Source organism: Moschus berezovskii, chromosome 9, assembly GCF_049115385.1.
Source record: "Moschus berezovskii isolate FMDL1 chromosome 9, NW_MosBer_1.0, whole genome shotgun sequence".
Lineage (NCBI taxonomy): Eukaryota > Metazoa > Chordata > Mammalia > Artiodactyla > Moschidae > Moschus > Moschus berezovskii.
In genome coordinates, this window is record NC_142468.1 from 110,954,553 (window position 1) to 110,981,910 (window position 27,358).

General features: G+C 41.2%; 1 protein-coding gene across 1 annotated transcript in view; it reads right to left on the minus strand.

Annotated features, from left to right (window-relative positions):
- Nucleotides 1-539: 539 nt before the first annotated feature.
- The window catches only part of LOC129562439 (ras and EF-hand domain-containing protein-like), a 149,834-nt gene continuing 123,015 nt past the window's right edge, over nucleotides 540-27,358 (minus strand). Inside the window, exon 3 of the mRNA XM_055435518.1 lies at nucleotides 540-945. Coding sequence (XP_055291493.1) covers nucleotides 659-945 — 287 coding nt within the window. The 3' untranslated portion in view covers nucleotides 540-658. The remainder of the gene's footprint in view (nucleotides 946-27,358) is intronic.

The following is a 27,358-nucleotide window of genomic DNA, read 5'->3' on the forward strand; positions in this document are numbered from 1 at the left end:
TGTCACCCTCAACAGAGCCCAGGTCATCAGCCACCCAGCCTCATTTCCCAGCTCAACTTAAAAAGGAAGGCAACAGCTTTTCATTCAAGGGTCATCATGGTAATAATTCATTCTGAGGTAAAAAGGAAGTTCAAATTAAGCCTAATGAGATTCCAAGTTTTCAACAGAGTATGTTTTTAAAGTACAAGCAGAAAGACTGATCAAACTTTCAATGAAGTATTTTCTTTTTCAAACAAGTAAAGTCCAAATTAGGGAGCACAGAGGATTACACCCTATCAATCTGTAATGTCTGATACCAGAAAAGTGTTCTCATTAAGGTGAAGCCATTGTAGATATGCTAGAAATTAAATCCATACAAGGTACAGACTTAAAACACTTTTTAACCAATCACTCTGCTCTTAATAGTACAAGGGAAGTCATCAGTCATAAGCATTTGAAGCACTTAACATTATTGGCCCTGGAGAGGGAGGTGGCAGCCCACTCCGGTGTTCTTGCCTGGAGAATCCCATGGGCAGGGGAGACTGACGGGCTGCAGTCCATGGGGTCGCAATGAGTCGGACACGCTGAAGTGACTAACACTAACATTATTGGCAATTCTGGAAATGGTACAATGTTTAGCTCAATAAAAAGAGACAATACCTGATATGTCCTCTGGAGCTCAGAATTCAAATATGCAGATTGGCATCCACCGAGGCCTAAAGATGTGTTCTCTGAACCAGAAAGGACTCACCGTGTTGGCCAGTTCTAGATAGCTTCCTCCTACGGAGTTGCCAAAGCGTGGGGACTGCGCAAGCAGCTTGCTGAGCGCAGCAGCCTGCTGGTGCAAAGAGCTTCCCCCATACTCCAAAAGCTTCTGCAGGGCTGGCTGACTCTGCAAGTCCGGGCTCTGGAGGTCCCTGGCTCCCGAGTCGTACTCCCAGCTCTCCCTGGCTGCTGATAAGGCACCTAGGTCCAGAAGAGACAGCAGGGTGGGGGTGGGGGGGGAGATGTTTCCTGCGTTAGCCTGTGGGTGGCCAAGAGGCAACGATTTGGAAATCCACGCGTCAGAACACAAGTGGCGCCCGGCTGCACACTAAGCATTTTCCCTTTCAAAGTGACACATGGGGTGCCTGGAGATAAAAGCCGTTTCAGGCAAAGCATTTAGAAATAACTACCCAATGAATATGCGCCTTCTCCCAGTCCAACAGAAATGTTTAGCGAAAAGCACCGATGAGCCGAAAAATGGGAAGCCAGATCACAGCTACAGCTGTCTGTGATTTAGTGTTCTGTATGATGAGCCTTCTGTCATCCTTTTCCCTACTTGAGCAGGAAGGAAGCAAGTGGAAAGATAGAAAGTTAGATACAGCACTTTATCATCATTTTCTGGTGTCGACATACTCTTACCTGGAAGAAACTACGGGAAGCTAGACTGTATCTGCCATGCGGTTGCGCTCTCAGCAACAGAATGTGAACACAAGTGATAAACATAGCTTCAGAGCCTAGCTCATAAAACCCCCAGAGTGTGATTCTTCCTGCCCTTTGCCTCTGGCCTGGTTCAGATGGGCATGGCACCGCTGGAATCTGTGTAGTACAGATGGCAAAGCCGCATGACAGAAGATGCCTGAATCCGTGAACTACCTCCTGCAGCAGGGCTGTCTGCTGAGCCCAGGTACCATTTTACCTTTATGTGATCAGGAGAAGGAAACTTCTTTTGTGTTGGATTCACCATATATTTTTGGTTTGTGAGAGGAGTTAGGATTACCTTAACTATCACAGCAGATTAGAACCTAATAAAAGAGCTAACCATTAGAACAGCACAGGAAAGTACAGTGAAAAGTAAACCTAGAGAAGGTCTAACCCAACAACCCTCATGAGGGATGAGGGGTGCTCAGGGAAAGACTTACTGGAGAAGAAAGACTGATGCTTCAGCTGCTACCTTTGCTAGAAAAAATTAGACTTGGGGCGATGCTTGCTTCTTTGTGTTTACTTTTGATTTGAAGTCCCTTGTGGGTGCAGCTGGCTGGTGGATAGTCAGTCACATGCACCTGTCTCAGCTGCAAGAGAGGCTGGGAAATGTGTTTTCTGGCTTCCTCTTTGGGGAGATAGGACTTGTAAGATGAGACCTTTTCCCAAGAAAAGGATGAATATGCAAAAGACCTGGGCAGTCAGAAAACTTGACAAAGAAAGGGCTACTCACAGGCACTGTGCTAGGTGATGGGGATAGAGCAGTGAGCATGAGGAACTGCAGTCCCTGCCTGTGGAGTTTTCATTTCAGTGGGTCTTGATACATGACTTTTAATTGCAAAAAAAAGGGATCCATTAAAATGATTCCATTTGTACTATAAAAGGAGAACATATGCAGGTTCCTCTGCAATTTACTTGAGTATAATTGCATTCAGAAAACTACAAATTATGTACAGCAGGTTCTGATGTGAATCTCCAATCTCCTCTTATTGGGGATTGGTGAATCTCACCAAGGTAGTTAGGAAAACTGTCTTGTCTGGAACCACTTCAGATATTTTTCCTCTACTGTTCATATTCTGCTGATCTTCTTTAGTCAATCTGACCCAACACTCTTTTCATACAATGATATATAGCAGGGTGACATGTCTTTACCAAAGCAAACAATTCTGTTATTATGTTTGCAACTGCCCAAAGTTTATTTTAACATTAAAGTCTATTTACTGAATTCCAAGGGCGGCTTTGCTTTCCATTTCAACACAGACTTCAAACTGCTTGTCCTGCTTCTGTATGCTCCACTGAACGCTCTCTGTCTGCCTGGCCTCCTCACATTCTCTGTCCTGGCTCCAGTAATGTGTGGCCAGAAGACTGAGCTCAGAAATGGGTTGAATCAGTGGTAGCCTGGTAGGTCACACATAAGGCAAGTAGCATAGGGTTGGGCACTTGTCTTTTGTGTTTGGCTATGGTATCCCCCGGAGAAGGCAATGGCAAGCCACTCCAGTACTCTTGCCTAGAAAATCCCATGGATGGAGGAGCCTGGTGGGCTGCAGTCCGTGGGGTCGCTAAGGGTCGGACACGACTGAGTGACTTCACTTTCACTTTTCACTTTCACATGTTGGAGAAGGAAATGGCAACCCACTCCAGTGTTCTTGCCTGGAGAATCCCAGGGACGGGGGAGCCTGGTGGGCTGCTGTCTATGGGGTCACACAGAGTTGGACACGACTGAAGTGACTTAGCAGCAGCAGCAGCATGGTATCCCCAGCACCTTGCACATAGCCTGTGACGTATCTGGTGTTTATTACACATTTATTGAATGGGTTGCTGAATCACCCACAGTTGTAGTACCCCAGGATTTCACTTCTTAATCAGGAAAAGCAACATGAAGCTTAATTTAAAAAATCAAAATAAATGATACACTTAAACTTTCTTTATGCAAAGTTGTTTATGAGAACTTTGTTTAAAACACACCAGCTCTTGGATCAGACAGATCAAGGAAGCTTCATTTGAATTTATTATGCTGTATTAACAGACCCAAACCCAGTTTCGGGCAGAGTCATATCATCAGGTTAGCTAAGCTCCATGTTAATCAGAAAGATCAAAAGGTCCTCACACTATTACCTTAACAACTTTTGCTGACGTGATGCTGAGAACGCAGATCCTCTGCCAAGGAGCCAAGACAATCATATTAGCATCTACATAAATGGACCACAAACAACAAAGTGCATTTTAAAACAATACGTAGATGTGTATAACTGAGACACTTTGCTGTACAGCAGGAATTAATACATTATAAGTCAACTACATTTCAACTAAAATACACAGTAGACTATTCCCATTACTCTCTTTCAATCTGTCATCACATTAGATTTTTCTATACAAAACCCAACAATCCTGAGGCAAAATCAGTTATTTAACTTGGAAGAACTCATGGAAAAATTCCAAAAATGTAGGTCTAGTAACTTTTGCTCTATGAAATATGATAGTGCTTGATGTTTTTAGGCTCACCCTCAGCCTCACGCAGTCTCTTTTCACTCTCTTGCTAACCTCAAAAGAAGCCTATTGACCACAGGGCGGTGGCTGTGTTTTCTTTCCCTGAACATGAACACCATTATCGTCTACAGTGCCACATGCTCACTGAGCTCTCTGGTGCCTCTTCTTAGAAGGACACTACCCCATCAGGAGGGTGCCATCACCATGACCTAATCTAACTCTGTTCTCCGCTCTACTGTCCCCAAGGCTCCATCTCTGACAACTAACACACTGGGGTTAGAGCTTCAACATATGAATTTGGTGGGGGGGGGCACAAAATATTCAGACCATGATAAGCACTGAGCAGAGGTTCTCCAGGCTAGTAAGGAAAATGACTGTACAGCTCCCCTCTAAATACCAAAGGCCAAAGCACTCCCTGGGCCTAGAGATCTCTGTACACAGAGAACCAAAGGAGGTTGTGATGTCTGCCTCTATAACCCTCTCGGGTGCTCTGAAGGAAGAGGTAAGGTGTGTTTTTTAAAAGCTGAATATTTAGTGTTTAAAGGTGGCAGAGCACAGATTCCAAATGTTTCTCTTATCAGAAAAGCATAAGAAACAAGTGGCAATTTGATATGTTTATAAATACATCACTGGGAAAACCCTGCTTTCAGAAAGGATGCTGGAACAGAAAATCTGCCAAACACCGAGATCCTTGCTCTGCTGGGTACTTGGAAGCTATAAGCTAGGGCTTTAATCCCATTTTCAAAGTGTCACCCAGGTTTGGTTCTAAAGCCTGCAATTAGCATGCTTATGTACCAAAGGTGCTATGCCACCTTCCATGAACCAAATCCCCATGAGAATAAGGTGACCAACATGTGATACACCTGATATTTATGTTAAAGACACAATAATCATGAAAGATAAAATTTATTCAAAGCCACTAAGGACCAGGTGTTGTCCTAAGAATCTTACATATGTTATCTTACATAGATCTATCAACAGCCTATGAACAATGAATTCATTTTTCCATTTTAAGAAAAAGATATTTTCTTTCATTTTAGAGACTTTGCTCATTTACACAGAACAGTGGTTAAAAGCTGGGGTTTTGCAGTCAGATTCCTTGAGGTCAAGTCAAGAGTCACCATGACCAACTATGTGACTTCAAGAAAATTATGTAACCTAAGCTTCAGTTTTCTCATCTTCATAATGGGCATGTCTAGTGCTAATTCACTTCAGTCATGTCCAACTCTTTGCGACTCCATGGACTGTAGCCCACCTAGCTCCTTTGTCCATGGGATTCTCCAGGCAAGAATACTGAAGTGGGTTGCCATGCCCTCCTCCAGGGGATCTTATCGACCCAGGGATCAAACCTGTGTCTCTTACACCTCCTGCACTGGCAGGCAGATTCTTTACCACTAGTTCAACAGTATGCATTTCATAGACGTGTTGTGAGAGTTAAGATTCAAATATGTAGAACATTTCAGACAATTCCTGGTATATGACAAACTGACCAAGAAATGTGAGCAATTATCTGGCCACAGCTCATGATTTTAGTTATTTGTAATCCATTTTGGACAATTTAATAGCGAACAAACACATGAGGGAAATTGTATACCATCCAGGTTCTGAATGGTACCTGTTAAAATGACCCGTTCTTAAAAAATACATCTTTGGCACCTATCCTATGACTAAAACGCCACCAATAGCTTTGTAGTATACTTAATATCAGCATTAAAGACAATGAAAATAGCCAATTAGGTCAGGGCCAAAGTTATGTTTCCCTGAGAATGGAACATTCCATTAATAAGTCAAAGTCTTTGGTTATCAGGTTTGATAGATTTTGTTTCCTCTATTCTACTTGGCCAACTCATATCCAGAGGATACCTGGCCTTCCCAAAACCTGTGGCCAGAACCATGAGGAAATCTGTCCAGCCCAGCAGTGGTGGCAGCAGGGGCAGAGTAGATATTTATTCATCAGACTTGTGCTCTGGCCATCCTAACCACTCCTGTTTTCTACCTCTAGTTCTTTCTTTTCCATCCTTCATTTGAACGCCAGAGGCCTCTCATTACACCACAGGCAGGTGATAACACAGAGCAAACGTTTAGGGGATCCTGAGACATGTACTAACAGTGTTTTGTGATACTGTTTGTATTTAGTGCTCATTAATCTTGCATTTATGTGGATTGTTTAGAGAGAACTCCCTAATTTATTACCCTCAGTGGCAAGAGAGAAAATACTCCTTTTAACTGGAAGCAGCTACCTTTCTGAATTCAGACCTAATACACCAACAGAAAGAAGCACAGGGAATTTGAACAAATTGACAGCCAGGTGTCAGCTGTCCCTGTCACAGCACATTTACAATTCCTAGATAATACTGACATCAACAAAAGCAGTAGTAAATCATATAGTCCAAAACAGAATCACCATATGAGTCTTTGGTCATTTATTAATGTCAACTCTTGGTACAAAATTCAGGAGCTTAATTCCCATGAGGGCCTCCAACTTTCTCCAGCACAAATTACATTGCAAACACAGGCTGACTATCTTAAAATCTGTGTCTGTAGTTTCAAGGAGAATTGGGTAGAAAAGGATAGCTAAAAGAACCTGTGTCCTTCTGGGAAAAAACAAAAAGTAATTCGAAGCACATATCTTACTAAGGGGAGGGAAATAATATTACCTCCCTGGTGACGAGAGTCAGTTCTTTGGCCTTTGGCAATCTTTAGGAAGTAAGCCTATTAGGGTTCTATTTTGAATACAGATCACAAGTCTTCTCTGGGGACAATGCACTGAATTTCAGTGGCACATCAGAGTGGAGGATACATTTTGAAATGCAACTCCCTTCCCCAACCTACCCACAACTCCAAAACTACTGACAGGTGACAAGAAAGAAAGAAATGAAACAATGCAATTTTTTATTGAAGTACGCTTATCAACATCATCATCATTAGTGGATACTTCTTAATGTTCCACTCTGTACAAGCAAGTTCAACAGTCCTTGATGTGTTTAAGTAAAGGCTTGAGAACACTAACTGGGAGAGAGTTTAGGAACAGTCAAAGGGATAGCTGGAACAAACAGCTTTTAAAATTCTTCTTCAGCTCTAGAGTCTACTATTCTGTTGTTCACCAAATTTAATATAAAAAGCAAAGTGTCTTGACTCTCATCACTACTATTCAACATAGTTCTGGAAGTTTTGGCTACAGCAATCAGAGCAGAAAAAGACATAAAAGGAATACAAATTGGAAAAGAAGAAGTAAAACTTTCACTGTTCGCTGATGACATAATCCTCTACACAGAAAACCCTAAAGATTCTACCAGAAAACTACTAGAGCTAATCAATGAGTACAGTAATGTTGCAGGATATAAAATCAACACACAGAAATCCCTTGCATTCCTATACACTAATAATGAGAAAATAGAAAGAGAAATTAAGGAAACTATTCCATTCACTGTTGAAATGAAAAGAATTAAATACTTAGGAATATATCTACCTAAGGAAACAAAAGACTTGTACATAGGAAACTATAAAACACTAGTGAAAGTAATTAAAGAGGACACTAATAGATGGAGAAATATACCATGTTCGTGGATTGGAAGAATAAATATTGTAAAAATGAGTATACTACCCAAAGTAATTTATACATTCAAAGCAATCCCTATCAAGCTACCAATGATATTTTTCCCAGAACTAGAACAAATAATCTCACAATTTGTATGGAAATACAAAACACCTCGAATAGCCAAAGCAATCTTGAGGAAGAAGAATGGAACTGGGGGAATTAACCTGCCAGACTTCAGGCTCTACTACAAAGCCACAGTTATCAAGACAGTATGGTACTGGCATAAAGACAGAAATATAGATCAATCGGACAAAATAGAAAGCCCAGAGATAAATCCACGCACCTATGGACACCTTATCTTTGACAAAGGAGGCAAGAATATAAAATGGAGAAAAGACAGTCTCTTTAACAAGTGGTGCTGGGAAAACTGGTCAGCCACTTGTAAAAGAATGAAACCAGAACACTTCCTAACACCATACACCAAAATAAACTCAAAATGGGTTAGTGAGTTAAATGTAAGACCAGATTCTATAAAAATCCTAGAGGAGAACGTAGGCAAAACACTCTCTGACATAAATCACAGCAGGATCCTCCAAGACCCACCTCCCAGAATATTGGAAATAAAAGCAAAAATAAACAAATAGGACCTAATTAAAATCAAAAGCTTCTGCACAGCAAAGGAAACTATAAGTAAGGTGAAAAGACAGCCTTCAGAATGGGAGAAAATAATAGCAAAGGAAACTATAAGTAAGGTGAAAAGACAGCCTTCAGAATGGGAGAAAATAATAGCAAAGGAAACTATAAGTAAGGTGAAAAGACAGCCTTCAGAATGGGAGAAAATAATAGCAAATGAAGCAACTGATAAAGGATTAATCTCCAAAATATACAAGCAGCTCCTGCAGCTCAATTCCAGAAAAATAAATGACCCAATCAAAAAATGGGCCAAAGAACTAAACAGACATTTCTCCAAAGAAGACATAAAGATGGCTAACAAACACATGAAAAAATGCTCAGCATCCCTCATAATTAGAGAGATGCAAATCAAAACCACAATGAGATACCATTTCACACCAGTCAGAATGGCTGCATCCAAAAGTCTACATGCAATAAAGAGGGTGTGGAGAGAAGGGAACCCTCTCACACTGTTGGTGGGAAGGCAAACTAATACAGCCACTATGGAGAACAGTGTGGAGATTCCTCAAAAAACTGAAAACAGAACTGCCATATGATCCAGCAATCGCACTCCTGGGCATACACACCAAGGAAACCAGAATTGAAAGAGACACATGTACTCCAATGTTCATTGCAGCACTGTTTATAATAGCCAGGACATGGAAGCAACCTAGATGTCCATCTGCAGACGAATGGATAAGAAAGCTTTGGTACATATCCACAATGGAGTATTACTCAGCCGTTAAAAAGAATGCATTTGAATCAGTTCTAATGAGGTGGATGAAACTGGAGCCTATTATACAGAGTGAAGTAAGCCAGAAAGAAAAATAACAATACAGTATACTAACGCATATATGTGGAATTTAGAAAGATGGAAATGATAACCCTGTATACGAGACAGCAAAAGAGACACAGATGTATAGAACAGTCTTTGGGACTCTGTGGGAGAGGGTGAGGGTGGGATGATTTGGGAAAATGGCATTGAAACATGTATGTTGTCATATATGAAACGAATCACCAGTTCAGGGTTGATGCATGTTACAGGATGCTCGGGGCTGATGTGCGGGGATGACCCAGAGGGAGGATAAAGGGAGGAGGGAGGTGTGAGGGGGGTTTAGGAGGGGGAACTGATGTACACCCGGGGCGGATTCATGTCAATGTATGGCAAAACCAACCAATATAATATTGTAAAATAATTAGCCTCCAATAAAAAAATAAATTAATTAAAAAGCAAAGTGTCTTCCCTTCAGCAATGAACAAAGATGCTGAGGTAATCATATTTAACCTTTTAAAAAATTCAAAATAATATTTGGCATCTTATCTTGATTTGTCTAAACTGGACATGTGAAGGCAATAAGCAAGTTGGTGGGTAATTCAGGGCTAAAGAATTCAAAAGGGATTTTATGGAAAGTGTGTTAAAATGAGGAAGCACTAGGGTAAAGAAGGGTTAACTAAGTTTCACTTGATGCTGAGGCTGGCTTGGAACTGGGGTCTAACACCTACAGTCTACAAGAGTTCAAGATTTTTTTTTAAAGATTTTGTCTCTCTTGGTTAGAAGGCAGAGATTGTATTTTGGATCAATTTATCCTTCTTTTACAAGATGTATTAATGGACCATGTATTCAGTAAACCCTTGGTAGTCACTGATTGTTAAGTATCATAAGACTAAGTGGGGATAATGCTAATCTGGACCTGTTCTCTGTGGTGAGAAGAATCATACATGTGCCTTACTGGCGTGCCCCATAGGGGTCCTCATGTTTCTGGCTGAAAATTAGCCTGATCAAAATGGGAAAATGCCAGGGTGGGGAACACACAAATAGGAGTATAGAAAGTAAATGGTGATTTCAGCTTCTCAGTGAAAAAAATAGAATTCTTTTATTCTATATTACTGAAAAGTTGGTGGTTTTGATTTAAGCTTTTAAAATATGATAGATTTATGATAGATTATATTAATTTCCTAATGTTAAAGCAAGTTTGCATTCAAGAGACAAATATGACATAGTTAAAATATGTGCTATCTTGTTTACGTATTACTGATTTTGATTTGCTAGCATTTTATTTACAATTTTTACATCTCTGTTCAAAAGTAAAACTGGCCTATAATTTTTCTTTCACTGTATTTGTTATGCTTTGGTATCAGGGTTCTTATATCTTTCCTTTTCTCCTTTGCTTTTCACTTCTCTTCTTTTCACAGCTATTTGTAAGGCCTCCTCAGACAGCCATTTTGCTTTTCTGCATTTCTTTTCCATGGGGATGGTCTTGGTCCCTGTCTCCTGTACAATGTCACAAACCTCCGTCCAGAGTTCATCAGGCACTCTATCTATCAGATCTAGACCCTTAAATCTATTTCTTACTTCCACTGTATAATCATAAGGGATTTGATTTAGGTCATATATGAATGGCCTAGTGGTTTTCCCTACTTTCTTCAATTTCAGTCTGAATTTGGCAATAAGGAGTTCATAATCTGAGCCACAGTCAGCTCCTGGTCTTGTTTTTGCTAACTGTATAGAGCTTCTCTATCTTTGGCTGCAAAGAATATAGTCAATCTGATTTCGGTATTGACCATCTGGTGATGTCCATGTGTAGAGTCTTCTCTTGTGTTGTTGGAAGAGAGTGTTTGCTGTGACCAGTGCATTCTCTTGACAAAACTCTGTTAGCCTTTGCCCTGCTTCATTCTGTGCTCCAAGGCCAAATTTGCCTGTTACTCCAGGTGTTACTTGACTTCCTACTTTTGCATTCCAGTCCCCTATAATGAAAAGGACATCTTTTTTTGGGTGTTAGGTCTAAAAGGTCTTGTAGGTCATCATAGAACTGTTCAACTTTGGCTTCTTCAGCATTACTGGTTGGGGCATAGACTTGAATTACTGAAATATTGAATGGTTTGCCTTGGAAACGAACAGAAATCATTCTGTCGTTTTTAAGATTGCATCCAAGTACTGCATTTCAGACTCTTTTGTTGACCATGATGGCTACTCCATTTCTTCTAAGGGATTCCTGCCCACAGTAGTAGATATAATGGTCATCTGAGTTAAATTCACCCATTCCAGTCCATTTTAGTTCACTGATTCCTAGAATGTCGACGTTCACTCTTGTCATCTCCTGCTTGACCACTTCCAATTAGCCTTGATTCATGGACCTAACATTCCAGGTTCCTATGCAATATTGCTCTTTACAGCATCGGACCTTGCTTCTATCAAAAGTCACACCCACAACTGGGTATTTGTTTCGCTTTGGCTCCATCCCTTCATTCCTTCTGGAGTTATTCCTCCACTGATCTCCAGTAGCATACTGGGCACCTACCGACCTGGGGAATTCCTCATTCAGTATCCTATTATTTTGCCTTTTGATACTGTTCATGGGGTTCTCAAGGCAAGTATACTGAAGTGGTTTGCCATTCCTTTCTCCAGTGGACCACATTCTGTCAGACCTCTCCACCATGACCCGTCAGTCTTGGGTGGCCCCACATGGCATGGCTTAGTTTCATTGAGTTAGACAGCGCTGTGGTCCATATGATCAGATCAACTAGTTTTATGTGAAAAGAAGAGAAGCGAAAAGCAAAGGAGAAAAGGAAAGATATAAGCATCTGAATGCAGAGTTCCAAAGAATAGCAAGGAGATATAAGAAAGCCTTCCTCAGCGATCAATGCAAAGAAGTAGAGGAAAACAACAGAATAGGAAAGACAAGAGATCTTTTCAAGAAAATTAGAGATATCAAGGGAACATTTCATGCAAAGATGGGCTCGATAAAGGACAGAAATGGTATGGACCTAACAGAAGCAGAAGATATTACGAAGAGCTGGCAAGAATACACAGAAGAACTGTACAAAAAAGATCTTCACGATGAAGATAATCACGATGGCGTATTCACTCACCTGGAACCACACATCTTGGAATGTGAAGTCAAGTGGGCCTTAGAGAGCATCACACAAACAAAGCTAGTGGAGGTGATGGAATTCCAATTAAGCTATTTCAAATCCTGAAAGATGATGCGGTGAAAGTGGTGCACTCAATATGCCAGCAAATTTGGAAAACTCAGCAGTGGCCACAGGACTGGAAAAGGTCATTCTTCATTCCAATCCCAAAGAAAGGCAATGACAAAGAATGCTCAAACTACCACACAATTGCACTCATCTCACACGCTAGTAAAGTCATGCTCAAAATTCTCCAAGCCAGGCTTCAGCAGTATGTGAAGCGTGAACTCCCAGATGTTCAAGCAGGTTTTAGAAAAGGCAGAGGCACCAGAGATCAAATTGCCAACATCCGCTGGATCATGGAGAAAGCAAGAGAGTTCCAGAAAAACATCTATTTCTGCTTCATTGACTATGCCAAAGCCTTTGACTGTGTGGATCACAACAAACTGTGGAACATTCTGAAAGAGATGGGAATACCAGACCACCTGACCTGCCTCTTGAGAAACTGTATGCAGGTCAGGAAGCAACAGTTAGAACTGGACATAGAACAACAGACTGGTTCCAAATAGGAAAAGGAGTACGTCAAGGTTGTATATTGTCACCCTGCTTATTTAACTTATATGCAGAGTACATCATGAGGGCCGCTGGGCTGGAAGAAGCACAAGCTGGAATCAAGATTGCTGGGAGAAATATCAATAACCTCAGATATGCAGATGACACCACCCTTATGGCAGAAAGTGAAGAGGAACTAAAAAGCCTCTTGATGAAAGTGAAAGAGGAGAGTGAAAAGGTTGGCTTGAAGCTCAACATTCAGAAAACGAAGATCATGGCATCTGGTCCCATCACTTCATGGGAAATAGATGGGGAAACAGTGGAAACAGTGTCAGACTTTATTTTTTTGGGCTCCAAAATCACTGCGGATGCTGATTGCAGCCAGGAAATTAAAAGACGCTTACTCCTTGGAAGGAAGGTTATGACCAACCTAGATAGCGTATTAAAAAGCAGAGACATTACTTTGCCAACAAAGGTCCGTCTGGTCAAGGCTATGGTTTTTCCCGTGGTCATGTATGGATGTGAGAGTTGGACTGTGAAGAAAGCTGATCGCCAAAGAATTGATGCTTTTGAACTGTGGTGCTGGAGAAGACTCTTGAGAGTCCTTGGACTGCAAGGAGATCCAACCAGTCCATTCTAAAGGAGATCAATCCTGGGTGTTCATTGGAAGGACTGATGCTGAAGCTGAAACTCCAATACTTTGGCCACCTCATGCGACGAGCAGACTCACTGGAAAAGACTCTGATGCTGGGAGGGATTGAGGGTAGGAGGAGACGGGGACGACAGCGAATGAGATGGCTGGATGGCATCACCGACTCGATGGACATGCGTTTGAGTGAACTCCGGGAGTTGGTGATGGACAGGGAGGCCTGGCATGCTGTGGTTCTTGCGGTCGCAAAGAGTCGGACACGACTGAGCAACTGAACTGAACTGAAGCCATAAAACGAATTTCAACAAATTTAAAAGAATTGAAATAACATAGATCATTTGTTCTGAATATAATACAGTGAATCTATAAATCAAAACACTATGGAAACACCATATAATAGGAAATTAAGGAACATACTATGAAATAGTTCATGGATCTAAGACGAAATTATGAACATTTCAAAATAATTTGAATTGAAAGATTATGAAAATATCAATTGAGATGGAGCACTTAGAGAAATTTTATAGGTTTTAATGCATATATTAGAAGATAAAAGGAAAAGGGCTGGTGAGCATCCATGCCAAGAATTTAGAAAGAGAACAGCAAAATGAACACAGGTAGAAGAGAAGAAAGGATATAATAAAGGCAAGAACCAAAATCAATGAAATTGAAAACAAGTAAACAATTTGGAGGCACAGAAGAGACTAAAGATGGTTTTTCTAAAAAGACATATGAAATTGATAACTTCCTTGGTGGGGGTGGGGTGGGGTGTGGAATGCTAAAGTGAAAAAAGATAAGGCAAATAGTTGTTAAGGTAAAAAATGAAAAAGAGATTAAAAAAACAAAAATAAAGAGAGCAGGGATTGAATACTGAGTGGGAAAGTTTTTTGCCAAGTAGGCAACCGATTAATCATGGATTCCAAGAAGGCTGTCTAGTTTGAGGCTGGAGGAAAAGAAGACCATGAACTCTCCTGGTACAGTATTAGGAATGCAAAGTACCTGGGTGCTGTCTATTTGCAATTTCTGGGTTTGTTTGGCTGTGCACTCGGCTGGCTGAAGGTCATGTGGCATGTTTGTAGGGTGTCCAGGGGCCTCTGATTTGTACGTGTACCAACTGGGTCAAGATTATGTCACCCAACTAAGTCTACCCTGTTGGCAGGCTAAGTAGTTAAATAAAGGCTTATTATACCCAATATCAGGGCTTTCCTGCTGGCTAAGATGGTAAAGAATCTGCCTGAAATACAGGAGACCTGGGTTCAATCCCTGGGTCAGGAAGATCTCCTGGAGAAAGGAACGGCAACCCACTCCAATATTCTTGCTTGGAGAATTCCACGGACAGAAGAGCCTGGAGGGCTATAGTCCATGGGGTTGCAAATAGTCAAGCATGACTGAGCAACTGACACTTTCACTTTTCATAACCAATATCAGGAGTGAAAAGGAGACATCGTTACAGATGCTGCAAACAGAAAAAGGAAATATTATAAATAGTTTTATGCTGGTATACTGAACTGAACTGATGCTGGTATACTTAACAGTTTAGAGGACATAAGGAAATTTCCAGAAAGTAGAGCTTACTAAAACTGATTCTTTAACAGATATAAAACATGAATGGTTTTATAACTACTAATGAAATTAAAACAGTAATTTTTTAAAAAAATTTTTCCACAGAGAACACTTGAGGCCCAGTCAACTTCACTGGCAAGGTCTACCTAACACTGAAGTAAAGTGAAGTGAAAGTGGCTCACTCGTGTCTGACTCTTTGTAATTCCATGGACTATACAGTCCATGGAATTCTCGAGGCCAGAATACTGGAGTGAGGAGACTTTCCCTTCTCTAGGGGACCCTCCCAACCCAGGGATTGAACCCAGGTCTCCCGCGTTGCAGGTGGATTCTTTACCAGCTGATCCACGAGAGAAGCCCAAGAATACTGGAGAGGTAGCCTGTCCCTTTGCCAGTGGGTCTTCCTGACCAAGGAATCAAACCAGGGTCTCCTGCATTGCAGGCAGATTCTTTACCAACTGAACTACCAGGGAAGCACACCTAACAGCGAAAGAGCAATTAACTCGAGTCTCACGTAAACTTACAAAGAACCTTGATCAGTTCAGTTCACTTCAGTTCAGTCACTCAGTCGTGTCCGACTCTTTGCGACCCCGTGAATCACAGCATGCCAGGCCTCTCTGTCCATCACCAACTCCCGGAGTTCACTCAAACTCATGTCCATCGAGTCGGTGATGCCATCCAGCCAACTCATTCTCTGTCGTCCCTGTCTCCTCCCACCCTCAATCCTTCCTAGCATCAGACTCTTTTCCAGTGAGTCAACTCATCGCATGAGGTGGCCAAAGTATTGGAGTTTCAACCTAAGCATCAGTCCTTCCAATGAACACCCAGGATTGATCTCCTTTAGAATGGACTGGTTGGATCTCCTTGCAGTCCAAGGACTCTCAAGAGTCTTCTCCAGCACCACAGTTCAAAAGCATCAATTCTTTGGCGATCAGCTTTCTTCACAGTCCAACTCTCACATCCATACATGACCACGGGAAAAACCATAGCCTTGACCAGACGGACCTTTGTTGGCAAAGTAATGTCTCTGCTTTTTAATACGCTATCTAGGTTGGTCATAACCTTCCTTCCAAGGAGTAAGCGTCTTTTAATTTCCTGGCTGCAATCAGCATCCGCAGTGATTTTGGAGCCCAAAAAAATAAAGTCTGACACTGTTTCCACTGTTTCCCCATCTATTTCCCATGAAGTGATGGGACCAGATGCCATGATCTTCGTTTTCTGAATGTTGAGCTTCAAGCCAACCTTTTCACTCTCCTCTTTCACTTTCATCAAGAGGCTTTTTAGTTCCTCTTCACTTTCTGCCATAAGGGTGGTGTCATCTGCATATCTGAGGTTATTGATATTTCTCCCAGCAATCTTGATTCCAGCTTGTGCTTCTTCCAGCCCAGCGGCCCTCATGATGTACTCTGCATATAAGTTAAATAAGCAGGGTGACAATATACAACCTTGACGTACTCCTTTTCCTATTTGGAACCAGTCTGTTGTTCTATGTCCAGTTCTAACTGTTGCTTCCTGACCTGCATACAGTTTCTCAAGAGGCAGGTCAGGTGGTCTGGTATTCCCATCTCTTTCAGAATGTTCCACAGTTTGTTGTGATCCACACAGTCAAAGGCTTTGGCATAGTCAATGAAGCAGAAATAGATGTTTTTCTGGAACTCTCTTGCTTTCTCCATGATCCAGCGGATGTTGGCAATTTGATCTCTGGTGCCTCTGCCTTTTCTAAAACCTGCTTGAACATCTGGGAGTTCACGCTTCACATACTGCTGAAGCCTGGCTTGGAGAATTTTGAGCATGACTTTACTAGCGTGTGAGATGAGTGCAATTGTGTGGTAGTTTGAGCATTCTTTGTCATTGCCTTTCTTTGGGATTGGAATGAAGAATGACCTTTTCCAGTCCTGTGGCCACTGCTGAGTTTTCCAAATTTGCTGGCATATTGAGTGCACCACTTTCACCGCATCATCTTTCAGGATTTGAAATAGCTTAATTGGAATTCCATCACCTCCACTAGCTTTGTTTGTGTGATGCTCTCTAAGGCCCACTTGACTTCACATTCCAAGATGTGTGGTTCCAGGTGAGTGAATACGCCATCGTGATTATCTTCATCGTGAAGATCTTTTTTGTACAGTTCTTCTGTGTATTCTTGCCAGCTCTTCGTAATATCTTCTGCTTCTGTTAGGTCCATACCATTTCTGTCCTTTATCGAGCCCATCTTTGCATGAAATGTTCCCTTGATATCTCTAATTTTCTTGAAAAGATCTCTTGTTTTTCCTATTCTGTTGTTTTCCTCTATTTCTTTGCATTGATCACTGAGGAAGGCTTTCTTATATCTCCTTGCTATTCTTTGGAACTCTGCATTCAGATGCTTATATCTTTCCTTTTCTCTTTTGCTTTTCGCTTCTCTTCTTTTCACAGCTATTTGTAAGGTCTCCTCAGACAGCCATTTTGCCTTTTTGCATTTCTTTTCCATGGGGATGGTCTTGGTCCCTGTCTCCTGTACAATGTCACGAACCTCCGTCCAGAGTTCATCAGGCACTCTATCCATCAGATCTAGTCCCTTAAATCTATTTCTTACTTGCACTGTATAATCATAAGGGATTTGATTTAGGTCATATCTGAATGGTCTAATGGTTTGCCCTACTTCCCTTCCTTTAGGGGATCTTACTGACACAGGGATCGAACTCCTGCATTTGCAGGTGGATTCTTTACCATCTGAGTCACCCTTATACTCCCATTAAGTCAAGCTTAATAACTGAGTTGTTCAAATCTTTGTCAATTGAGTTGACATACAAAAGGCAATGTGAAAATGTTAATGGTTACACCATTAGATTCTAGACCTAGTTACTGTTATCCAAATGAGATACATTGAAAAATCCCTTGAAGAATAACATGCTGCTACTAAGTCGCTTCAGTCGTTTCCGACTCTGTGCGACCCCATAGACGGCAGCCCATGAGGCTCCGCCATCTCTGGGATTCTCCAGGCAAGAACACTGGAGTGGGTTGCCAGTTCCTTCTCCAATGCATGAAAGTGAAAAGTGAAAGTGAAGTCACTCAGTCGTGTCCGACTAACAGAGTCTAAGTTAAAAGATAGTATATTAAAAAGCAGAGACATTACTTTGCCAACAAAGGTCCGTCTAGTCAAGCCTATGGTTTTTCCAGTGGTCATGTATGGATGTGAGAGTTGGACTGTGAAGAAAGCTGAGCGCCGAAGAATTGATGCTTTTGAACTGTGGTGTTGGAGAAGACTCTTGAGAGTCCCTTGGGCTGCAAGGAGATCCAACCAGTCCATTCTAAAGGAGATCAGTCCTGGGTGTTCATTGGAAGGACTGATGCTGAGGCTGAAACTGCAATACTTTGGCCACCTCATGCGACGAGTTGACTCACTGGAAAAGACTCTGATGCCGGGAGGGATTGAGGGTAGGAGGAGATGGGGACGACAGAGAGTGAGATGGCTGGATGGCATCACTGACTCGATGGACATGAGTTTTTGTGAACTCTGGGAGTTGGTGATGGACAGGGAGGCCTGGTGTGCTGTGATTCATGGGGTCGCAAAGAGTTGGACACGACTGAGTGACTGAACTGAACTGAAGTTAAAAGAAAGGCAAAGTGTGTTAGAAAAATAAAAGCATTCTGACTGCGATGGTTTTGACATTAAAGCAACCGAAATAGGTTAGATTAGTAACTAAATTTACTTTTTAGAAGTTAAGGGAGTTCAGAGTTCTAAATCTCTACCTAGAGGTTACTAACAGAAAAGCAAACAATCGTAAAGGTTGGAATTCTAAGTTTTTGTTAATACAGAAAGAGAAAAAAAGGAAAGAATACAGCAGTGTGAATTAGCAGGAAAATGGTCTAGGAGCCAGGAGAGGTCCTGGCTAGTTCCAGCCATGCCACCAACTAACTCTGTGACCTGACAATTGTCATTGAACCCTTCAGTTCTCCTCTTTCTCGTCTATACTAAACAGACGGTGAAACTTGATGGTATTTAACAGAGTCTCTGTGCTGTAATCTTATATTAATAATTCAAGAGCAAAATCTTATCAAGTACTTCTTAAATCAGATAAACCAAAAAACACTATAAATACGAAGAGAGAAGTTCAACATGTTATTTTTTTTTTGCAGTAAAATTTATATAGAACTGACTGATAAGCATTTATAAATGAGAGCTAAATAAATATACAAGGTATTGGATTAAATGCTCCTTCAACTAGATTTTCTTGTAGATAGCAAACTTAAATGGATCAACTGGAAACCACACAAAATTCTTCTGAAACAAACATAAAAATTTAACTGATTTAAACAGTCATTCATTAATACCCTTTCATTTATGTTCTCCTGTGAACTTGCAGTAGTTTTATAAAAGATAAAACAGGAAGCAAAGTAAGCCTTCCTGAGCTTTTTGTTGTTAAAATGTTGAGTGACAGCTTCTCTAGAGTAAACAATGGACAATGAAATAGACTGGCCAAACTAAACACTTTCTGTGAGCACACTGAGCCTTTATCTCAGCCAACTAATCATTTTTATTCCACGAAAAGTATCTAAAATCATGCCAAGTTGTATCACTGCCACTGAAATTGGAATGGTTTCAACATCCCGTAAAAACAGTGACAGTTAATGAACTGCTGCAGTTAATTCATGCTGGAAAGAAAACTAATGAACAGTTTTATTGCATTCTATGTGGTTCAAAAGATACAATCAACACAGGTAATCAGTGGCACCCTTCATGTTAGGATTACCACCTGAGATAAACACACCTGGATTTCCATGAATTTTCTGTTTTAAGCTAACTAAAATGAAGTGATTAATGCCAGTGGGAAGGAGGCTAAAACAATATATTCAAAAAGAGTAGCATCAAATAGCTTGAAATGCTCATAAAAAACAAAATCAGGAGGCAAAATAGAATGAGCACTACTTTAGACATCATCTCACAAGAATTTAGACCACTACAGAACAGCGTATTTTATTACATGAGGTAGTACTCTGCAAAAGAAATCTAAAATATTTAACATCTCAAGAAATACACAAGAATCCAGTGATCTTATGCATGTTTGCTTAGAAGTCTGAAAAAGAAATATACCATATTTTCTTTCTTCTGCCTGCAGTGACTGCAGAATGGAGTGATGAAAGCCAGTGTGTCATAAATAGAACTTTGCATCTTAATGGCAGAATTTAAAGTTTACATGCACACACATACACACAACTGAGGTTCAAATATACTCACTACAGAAACATTTTCATTCTGATAGAAAAATAATATGCAAATTACTTGATCATTCTCACTGTCTCAGATGATGCCAAAACCATTCGCTGTCTTTGTTTTTGTCAGCTGTTTTGTACTTATATTTTAATGTGTCTTCAATCTTCTGATAACACAGAACACCTTAAACAACCAATGAAGACATAACTTGGTGATGCTGGGGACGGGAGGAGAAACAATTTAAATATCCTATCACACTATGTTATTGAGATGATCTCTTATAGTCTCTTCATGGTAAATGACATGACTTCTCAGACTAAACCCAAATGGATTTTCTATTTCAGTGTTTCATACTTTCCCAGGTTTGGGGAAGTGAATATGTTTTGTTTTAATGGATGCTGTTGATCTTCAGGTTTCTAAATCTGTGAGATACACGAAGGACATTACTATGCTACATCCTTAAATATGGTCATAATTTGAAAGCAAGATTTGCCAAATACAAGCTTTGTTGTTTAGTCGCCCAGTCATGTCTGACTCTTTGTGACCCAATGGATTGCAGCACGCCAGACCTCCCTGTCCTTCACTATTTCCTGAAGTTTGCTCAAAACTCATGTCCATTGAGTCAGTGATGCCAACCGACCATCTGTCACCCCCTTCTCCTACCCTCAATCTTTCCCAGCATCAAGGTCTTTTCCACTGAGTCAGCTCTTTGTATTAGTTGACAAAAGTATTGGAGCTTCAGCTTTAGCACAGGTCATTCCAATAAATATTCAGGGTTGATTTCCTTTAGGATTGACTAGTTTGATTTCCTTGCTGTCCAAGAGACTCTGGAGAGTCTTCTCCATCACCACAGTTTGAAAGCATCAGTTCTTCAGCACTCAGCCTTCTCTATGGTCCAACTCTCACATCTACACATGACTACTAGAAAAACCATAGCTTTGACTGTATGGACCTTTGTTGGCAAAGTGATTCTCTGCTGCTGGATAATCAAGATATTCCAGGAGGATTGCTTCCCTGTACATGCTGAGTTGGAACTTCTATCCTCTTATATTTTTTTTAAAATGCCAAAGCCATCGCAATAGCCACTTCAGAAAATGCCCTTCCTAGTGACCTTCACAGTGTCTGGGTGGCCTCAGGCCCTCTGGACTCCTTGACCCTGATGGGCTCTGTAGGTTACTACCTGGCACCACGGCAGTTGTCACTCAAATGTCAAGAGCCTTTAAACAGCCCAAGAAAACAAACTAGAGAGAAAGAAGTTCCAAGGTTCATACACTTTTATAGGGACCCTTTAAAAGTGTTTCTGTCTTTTCTACCAAAGTACCCAAAGGCAGAGGAGAGTGTATATATACATATATATAAATTGATTTCTGTGTCTAGGTCTTCTCATACTATGTTAAACAGAAGCAGTAATAGGAGGCATCCTTGTCTTGTTCCTGAATTTATCAGGGAGGCTTTCAGCTTTTCACCATTGAGCATTACGTTGGTTGTATATCTGTTATGAAAGTGAAAGTCACTCAGTCATGTCTGACTCTTTGCAACCCCATGAACTACACAGTCCATGAAATTCTCCAGGCCAGAATACTGGAGTGGGTAGCCTTTCCCTTCTCTAGGGGATCCTTCCAACCCAGGGATGGAACCCAGGTCTCCCGCATTGCAGGTGGATTCTTTACCAGCTAAGCCACAAGGGAAGCCAAGGAATACTGGAGAGGGTAGCCTATCCCTTCTCCAGTGGATCTTCCCAACCCAGGAACTGAACAAGGGTCTCCTGCATTGCAGGCAGATTCTTTACCAACTGAGCTATCAGAGAAGCCCCAGGAAGCCTCATCTGTTATAAATGGACCTTATTATGTTACAATATATTCCCTCTATACCCATGTTGACTGCAGCCATGAAATTAAAAGACGCTTACTCCTTGGAAGGAAAGTTATGACCAACCTAGATAGCATATTAAAAAAGCAGAGACATCACTTTGTCAACAAAGGTCCATCTAGTCAAAGCTATGGTTTTTCCAGTAGTCATGTATGGATGTGAGAGCTGGACTGTAAAGAAAGCTGAGTGCCGAAGAATCGATGCTTTTGAACTGTGGTGTTGGACAAGACTCTTGAGAGTCCCTTGGACTGCAAGGAGACCCAACCAGTCCATCCTAAAAGAGATCAGTCCTGGGTGTTCATTGGAAGGATTGATGTTGAAGCTGAAACTCCAATACTTTGGCCACCTGATGCGAAGAGCTGACTCATTTGAAAAGACACTGATGCTGGGAAAGATTCAGGGCAGGAGGAGGGGACAACAGAGGATGAGATGGCTGGATGACATCACTGACTTGATGGACATGGGCTTGGGTAAACTTCGGGAGTTGGTGATGGACAGGAGGCCTGGCGTGCTGTGATTCATGGGGTCGCAAAGAGTCGGACACAACTGAGCAACTCAACTCAACTGAACTGAACTGATACCCATATTGATGAGGGTTTTTGTCATGCAGGGATATTGAATTTTGTCAAATGCTTTTTTTTTTTTTGCATATATTCCCTTTTGCTAATGTGGTGTACCACAATGATTCATTTGCATATGTTGAACAATTTTTGCAGCCCTGGAATCACTACAACTTGATCATGGTGTATGAATCTACTTTGTATTGTTGGATTCAGCTTGCTAATATTTTGTTGAAGATTTTTTGCATCAGTATTCATCAAAGATGAATGGTCTGTGTGTGTGTGCTAAGTCCCTTCAGTTGTGTCCAACTTTTTGTGACCCTATGGACTGTAGCCCACCAGGCTCCTTGGTTCATGGGATTCTCCAGGCAAGAATACTGGAGTGGGTTGCATGCTCTCCTCCAGGGGATCCTTCTGACCTAAGATTGAACACACGTATCTTACATCTCCTGAATTGGCGAGTAGGTTCTTTACCTCTAGCGCCACCTCTTTTTTTGTAGTCTTTGTCTGTTTTTCCTATCAGGATAATGGTGGCCTCATAGAATGAATTTGGGAATGCTACCTCCTCTTCAGTTTTCTGGAGTAGTTTGAGAAGGATAGGCATAAGTTCTTTTTTATGTTTGGTAGGAGAAGGAAATGGCAACCCATTCCAGTGTTCTTGCCTGAAGAATCCCAGGAATGGGGGAGCCTGGTGGGCTACAGTCCATGGGGTCGCACAGAGTCAGACATGACTGAAGCAACTTAGCAGCAGCAGCAGTTTTTCCAAACTTAAGTTTGGTACTAAAGCCATCCAGTTCTGGGCTTTTATTTGCAGGAAGTTTGTTTGTTTGTTTTTAATTACAGATTCTGCTGTTGCTGCTACTAAGTTGCTTCAGTCGTGTCTGACTCTGTGCGACCCCATAGACGGCAGCCACCAAGCTCCCCCATCCCTGGGACTCTCCAGGCAAGAATACTGGAGTGGGTTGCCATTTCCTTCTCCAATGCATAAAAGTGAAAAGTGAAGATGAAGTCGCTCAGTCGTGACCTACTCCTAGCAACTCCATGGACTGCAGCCTACCAGGTTCCTCCATCCATTGGATTTTCTAGGCAAGAGTACTGGAGTGGGTTGCCATTGCCTTCTCTGAATTACTGATTCTATTTACCCTCTAATGATCTTTTCAAATTATCTTTTTTCTTGACTCAGTCTTGGCAGGCTGTATATTTCTAGATATTTGTCCATTTCTTCTAGGTTGTCCAATTTGTTGGTATGTAACTATTTATGGTATTATCTTAGTTTTTTTTAAAAAATAATCTCTCTGGTATCTGTTGTTTTTTCCTCTTTCATTTCTTTTTTGTTTATTGGGTCCTTTGCTTTTTATTCCTGGTGAGTCTGGTTAGAGGTTTATCAGTTTTGTTTATCTTTTCTAAAACCCAGCTATTGGCTTCATTGACAATTTCCATTATTTTTTGATCTTTATTAATTTCTTCTCTGATCTTTATTTCCTTCCTTTTGCTGACTGTGGGCTTTCTTTGTTCTTCTTTTTATAATTCTTTAGGTGGTAAGTTAGGTTGTTTGTTGGAGATTTTCCTTCTTTCTTGAGGAAGGCTGTATCTTGGTCTTATTTCATTTAGCATAATGCCATCATGGTCCATCCATGTTGCTGCAAATGGTAGGATTTTCTTCTTTCTCATGGTTGAATACTATTCCATTGTACACATATACCACATCTTCCTATCCATTCAAGTATCAATGGACACTTAGATTGTTTCCATACCTTGACTGTTGTGAATAACACTGCAATGAACATGGAAGTGCAGATATCTTTTCAAATTACTGTTTTCATTTTCTTCAGATATATATCCAGAAGTGTGATTTCTGAATCATAAGTTAATTCTGTTTTTAATTTTTGGTGGAAACTCTATCCTAATTTTGACAGTGGTTGTACTAATTACATTTCTACCAACAGTGCATAAGTTTCTCTTTGCTTCACATCCTTGTGGACATCTATCCTTGTCTTTGACAATAATCATTCTAACTATCATGATAGGAGATATCTCATTGTAGTTTCAATTTGCATATTTCTGATGATTAGTGACGTTGAGCATTTTTTCATGTGTCTGTTGGTCATCTGTATGTCTTCTATGGAAAAATGTCTATTCAAGCCCTCTGCTCATTTTTAAGCGGATTTTTTTTTTTGGCTATTAAATTGTATGAATTGCTTATGGATGTTGAATATTAGCTTATCAGCTAATGGTTTGCAAATATTTCACTCTATAGTGGTTCTTCGGAGAAGGCAATGGCACCCCACTCCAGTACTCTTGCCTGGAAAATCCCATGGATGGAGGAGCCTGGTGGGCTGCAGTCCATGGGGTCGCGAAGAGTCGGACATGACTGAGCGACTTCACTTTTCACTTTCATGCATTGGAGAAGGAAATGGCAACCCACTCCAGTGTTCTTGCCTGGAGAATCCCAGGGACGGGGGAGCCTGGTGGGCTGCTGTTTATGGGGTCTCACAGAGTCGGATACAACTGAAGCGACTTAGCAGCAGCAGCAGCAGGGTGCCTTATTATTTTGCCGATCATTTATTTGCTGTACAGGAGCTTTTAAGTTTGATGCACCCCTACTTGTTTACTTTTTGTTTTTGTTACTGTGCTTTTAATGTCATATTCAAAAAATCATTGCTAAGATAACATCAAGTCGTGTCCAACTATTTGTGCCCCCATGGACTGCAGCATGCCAGTCTTCCCTGTCCATCACCAACTCCTGGAGCTTGCTCAAACTCATGTCCACTGAGTTGGTGATGTCATCCAACCATCTCATCCTCTGTCATCCCCTTCTCCCCCACCTTCAATCTTTCCCAGAATCAGGGTCTTTTCAAATGAGCCAGTTCTTTGCATCAGGTGGCCAAAGACTCCAATAGGAGTCTCAGCTTCAGCATCAGTCCTTCCAATGAATATTCAGGACTGATTTCTTTTAGGAATGACTAGTTGGATCTCCTTGCAGTCCAAGGGATTCTCAAGAGTCTTCTCCAACACCACAGGTCAAAAGCATCAATTCTTTGGCACTCAGATTTCTTTATAGTCCAACTCTCACATCCATACATGACTATTGGAGAAACCATAGCTTTGATTAGATGGACCTTTGTTGGCAAAGTAACGTCTCTGCTTTTTAATATGCTGTCTAGGTTTGTCATAGCTTTTCTTTCAAGGAGCAAGCGTCTTTTAATTTCATGGCTGCAGTCATCATGAGCAGTGATTTTGGAGCTCCCCAAAATAAAGTCTCTCATTGTTTCCCCATCTATTTGCCATGAAGTGATGGGACCAGATGCCATGATCTCACTTTCCTGAATGTTGAGTTTTAAGCCAACTTTTTCACTCTCCTCTTTCACTTTCAACAAGAGGCTCTTTAGTTCTTCTGCACTTTCTGCCATAAGTGTTGTGTCATCTGCATATCTAAGGTTATTGCTATTTCTCCTGGCAATCTTGATTCCAGCTTGTGCTTCATCCAGTCCAGTATTTCTCATGATGTACTTGGCATATAAGTTAAATAAGCAGGGTAACAATATACATTCTTGAAGTACACCTTTCCTGATTTGGAACCAGTCTGTTGTTCCATGTCCAGTTCTAGCTGTTGCTTCCTGACCTGCATACAGATTTCTCAGGAGGCAGGTCAGGTGGTCTGGTACTCCCATCTCTTTAAGAATTTTCCATAGTTTGTTGTGGTCCACACAGTCAAAGGCTTTGGCATAGTCAATAAAGCAGAAGGAGATGTTTTTCTGGAACTCTCTTGCTTTTTCTTGTTGGTCTATATAGTATTCTTGCCTGGAGAATCCCATGGACGGGGGAGCCCGGTGGGCTGCCGTCTATGGGGTCGCACAGAGTCGGACACGACTGAAGTGACTAAGCAGCAGCAGCAGCTATATATCTGGTTTTAATGCCACTACCATACTGCTTTCATTGCTTTACCTTTATAACAGTTTGAAATAAGAAAGTATGATGGCTTTGCAGTTCTCTCTCAGGATTGCTTTGGCTATTTGGGGTCTTCTGTGGTTCCATATGAATTTAAAGGTATTTATATTTCTGTTAAAAATGCCATTGGGATTTTGATATGGGTTGCAGTGAACTTATAGATGGCTTTAGGTCTTTTGTCTTGCTTCATATTCATAATACTTTCACAAACATCTTAAGGGTAATTCCTTATGTATATCACATATCTACTACTATATAACAAGCTGTCACAGAACAGTGGCTTCAAATGGTAAAGCTTATTGTTTCTTTTGATTCTGGGGTCAATAATTTGGGTTGGGCTCACCTGGGCAGTTTTGTGTCTTATCTTAGGATTAGGATCATTAGCATGACCTGCAGTCATATGGCAGCTTGACTGGGGCTGGAGAAAATAAGATGTGCAGGCTCATGTGTCTGTGGTCTCAGTACTGGTTACTGGTTGGGCCTCTCTGTGTGGTCTCTCATCATTTGCTAGTCTAGCCCAGATTTCCCTTCATGGTTGTAGGAATGTTCCAAAGAGGTGAAGCAGGAAGTTGAAAGGCATTTTGAAATCTAGGCTCCAGAACTTGCACAGTTTCACTCTTGCCACATTCTGCTGCTCGAAATAAACCACAAAGCCAGCACATATTCAAGCAGTGGGAGAAAAGAGCTACAAAATATTGTGGCCATATTTTTCATTCAAGCACAGTAAGCCTTCTTCTTTTGTCAATTTAGGAGCAAGTGTCATAATGAAGATATCTACTGCTGCTAATGCTGCTAAGTCACTTCAGTCGTGTCCGACTCTGTGTGACCCCTTAGACGGAAGCCCACCGGGTTCCCCCGTCCCTGGGATTCTCCAGGCAAGAACACTGGAGTGGGTTGCCATTTCCTTCTCCAATGTGTGAAAGTGAAAAGTGAAAGTGAAGTCGCTCAGTCGTGTCCGACCCATAGCGACCCCACGGACT